This window comes from Loa loa, assembly GCF_000183805.2.
Source record: "Loa loa unplaced genomic scaffold supercont3.2572, whole genome shotgun sequence".
NCBI lineage: Eukaryota > Metazoa > Nematoda > Chromadorea > Rhabditida > Onchocercidae > Loa > Loa loa.
In genome coordinates, this window is record NW_018110750.1 from 1 (window position 1) to 1,299 (window position 1,299).

The 1,299-nt window shown below is 35.0% G+C and overlaps 1 protein-coding gene across 1 annotated transcript; it reads right to left on the bottom strand.

The window, feature by feature from the left end:
* Positions 1-704: 704 nt before the first annotated feature.
* LOAG_15734 (hypothetical protein) lies at positions 705-1,034 on the bottom strand (the record flags this gene model as incomplete). Its single annotated transcript, XM_003151222.1, has 2 exons — positions 705-814; positions 890-1,034. The coding sequence occupies 2 exons, from the start codon at positions 1,032-1,034 to the stop codon at positions 705-707; spliced, it is 255 nt and encodes an 84-aa protein (XP_003151270.1).
* Between the last annotated feature and the right edge of the window lie 265 nt (positions 1,035-1,299).

A 1,299-nucleotide genomic window follows, 5' to 3' on the forward strand; every position in this document is an offset into this window, starting at 1 on the left:
TATATATATATATATATATATATATATATATATATATATATGTATATATATATCATTTTCTTCTTGTCTTCGAAATTTTCCGAATCATTTTCATTTTCACTTCCTGATTTTTGAAAATTTTTTGGACTACCGATAAATACAAGTCATTCCCATGTAGTTACAGCACTTGAATCTAAATTAGGCCATTGTGCTCCATTAACAACCACCCGCAAAGAAAAGCTTGAAACTTCTCATTCGACGAGAATCTCTCTGACTACCTTAGTGGCACTATAACAAAATTATTAGTGAAAGTCTCCTGCTTCCTGAATAATTATTATGCCAAGTCCTACTTCCGAGATATGGAACAAACCTTCGGAATCTTCAAAAAAAAGTATAGCTATTAGGCACAAGCAGAAAGAGATTTATTCTCCCCAAGATGAATAAGGTGAAGTGATGAAGAATGAAGCATGAAGAGCCCCATGCTATACGAGCCACACGAAATTGATTCATCAAGGTTTTGCTTCGAAGTGTGATCATCCAACATTTTCCATACCGACTACTGTTTCCTGGCGTTCAATGCAATAAAGCCGGCATGAGGAAATCGTTAAAAACTGAGTTAACAACTTGTTCTGAGAAGTTGCACTTTGAGCAGCTAATCTTTGAGCAGAGTAATAATGTTTCAGACTTGGTGGTTCAAAATTGGCAATCAATTTATGGTTTTGAATCTAGGGAATCTCGAACAAGACAAGGTTGCATAGAACAACCATATTCGACGTACAGAACTTGAAAACATCAAGAATATCACAACGAGAACCGAAACCTACATGGTAGTTACCTGCAGGAAAAGGTGAAAATGCGTAATGGATATAGGAAACAAGAAAGGACCCAAATCTAGCTAAACTAAACTTACCATCATCTTTCTCGAAAAACTTGTTTCGTTTTTCTGCCGGTGCAGCTTCAATCATATGATTTGGTGGCATACCTAACACCTCAATTATGCGCATCATTTGATCATGCTCACAAGTACCAGCGAATAGTGCTTCGCCGGTATGCATTTCAACCAATATGCACCCTGAATTTAAAAAATGAGGAAACAAATCAAGAAAAGCAGTAACACAGAAAGCGGGGAAAATCCAATTTCCAAACCACAATACAACACAAAATTGTGAAATTTAAGTGTGGTTTGGAACTTCATCAATCGGACAACCTGAGTTGTTTTAACAAAAAAAAAAAAAAAATAATTAATTAAAATAACAAACTACAAGGAAAATTAATTTTAAATAGATGCAACAGGAATTAGAAAGTATATACCGAGAGACC